Below are 1,018 nucleotides of genomic sequence, written 5' to 3'. Positions count from 1 at the left end.
GCATATATAAACCTGCACAGAGTAATTAAAAATAATGTATGGTGCTTAGTGTCGGCCGTTTATATACCGGTATGTATTTAACGATAACACACGCGTTTTAAAAATGTTAATTCGGTTACAATTACATGAACAAGCTTGAAACTTGCATCGCCGAAATCAAATCATGGTGTACACATAACATGCTTGTACTGAACGATGCCAAGACTGAATTGATTCATTTCACTTCTCGCTATAGACCTACCACCTACCGCTCGAAACCTTGGAGTTACCTTAGATTCCGTCTTCAACTTCTGCTCATGTTGACAAAGTGTGCAAATCTACAATGAATTCCATCCGCAAGATTGGACATGTTCGAAAGCATTTAGACCCTAAATCGACAGAAATATTGGTCCATGCATTTGTTTCATCCAGGCTAGACTCTTGCAACTCTCTTCTTTGCGGTCTTCCAGCTAAAACTATCGCTAAGGTTCAGCGTGTTCAGAACATTGCTGTCCGTCTGGCTCTTCGCATCCCAACATGTCAAAACATTACACCAGTACTGGAACATCTACATTGGTTGCCAGTTGAGAAGAGAATAATGTTTAAAATTCTTCTCATTACATTCAAATCACTTCATAACATGGCTCCAACTTTTCTATCTGATATCATTTCTCCATACAAGCCAAAACGAACTCTGAGGTCATCATCTGAGGTTTTACTCAGGCCTTCAACAACATTGGACAACGTGCCTTTTCGTGGTCAGCTGCTGTTCTCTGGAACGCCCTTCCAAATTATATCAGGAATTCTGAATCACTCACGACATTCAAACAACTCCTGAAATCCCACATTTTTAATTTGCATTTTCTATAGTTTTTGCTCTTCTTTTTTCTGTTAATTGTTCAGCGCTTAGAGGCGTCCTGCATTTTGCGCTATAGTAATTTGAACATTATTATTATTATTACAATAATAATATTATAATTTTCAATAATTTTAATTTTTCTCTTAATGCACATTGCATGTGGCATAGTTCTAAGCCGCA

General features: G+C 37.7%; 1 protein-coding gene across 1 annotated transcript; it reads left to right on the top strand.

Moving 5' to 3' along the window:
* The first annotated feature begins 322 nt into the window (after window positions 1-322).
* LOC144843324 (uncharacterized) lies at window positions 323-817 on the top strand. Its single transcript, XM_078700118.1, has one exon. It carries the CDS (start codon window positions 323-325, stop codon window positions 815-817), a length of 495 nt encoding a protein of 164 aa, XP_078556244.1.
* The last annotated feature ends 201 nt before the right edge of the window (window positions 818-1,018 follow it).

Source organism: Antedon bifida, chromosome 5 (genome assembly GCF_963402885.1).
Source record: "Antedon bifida chromosome 5, ecAntBifi1.1, whole genome shotgun sequence".
Classification (NCBI taxonomy): Eukaryota; Metazoa; Echinodermata; class Crinoidea; order Comatulida; family Antedonidae; genus Antedon; species Antedon bifida.
Note: the sequence above shows the minus strand (reverse complement) of the source record. Positions and strands in the feature narration are given on the sequence as shown.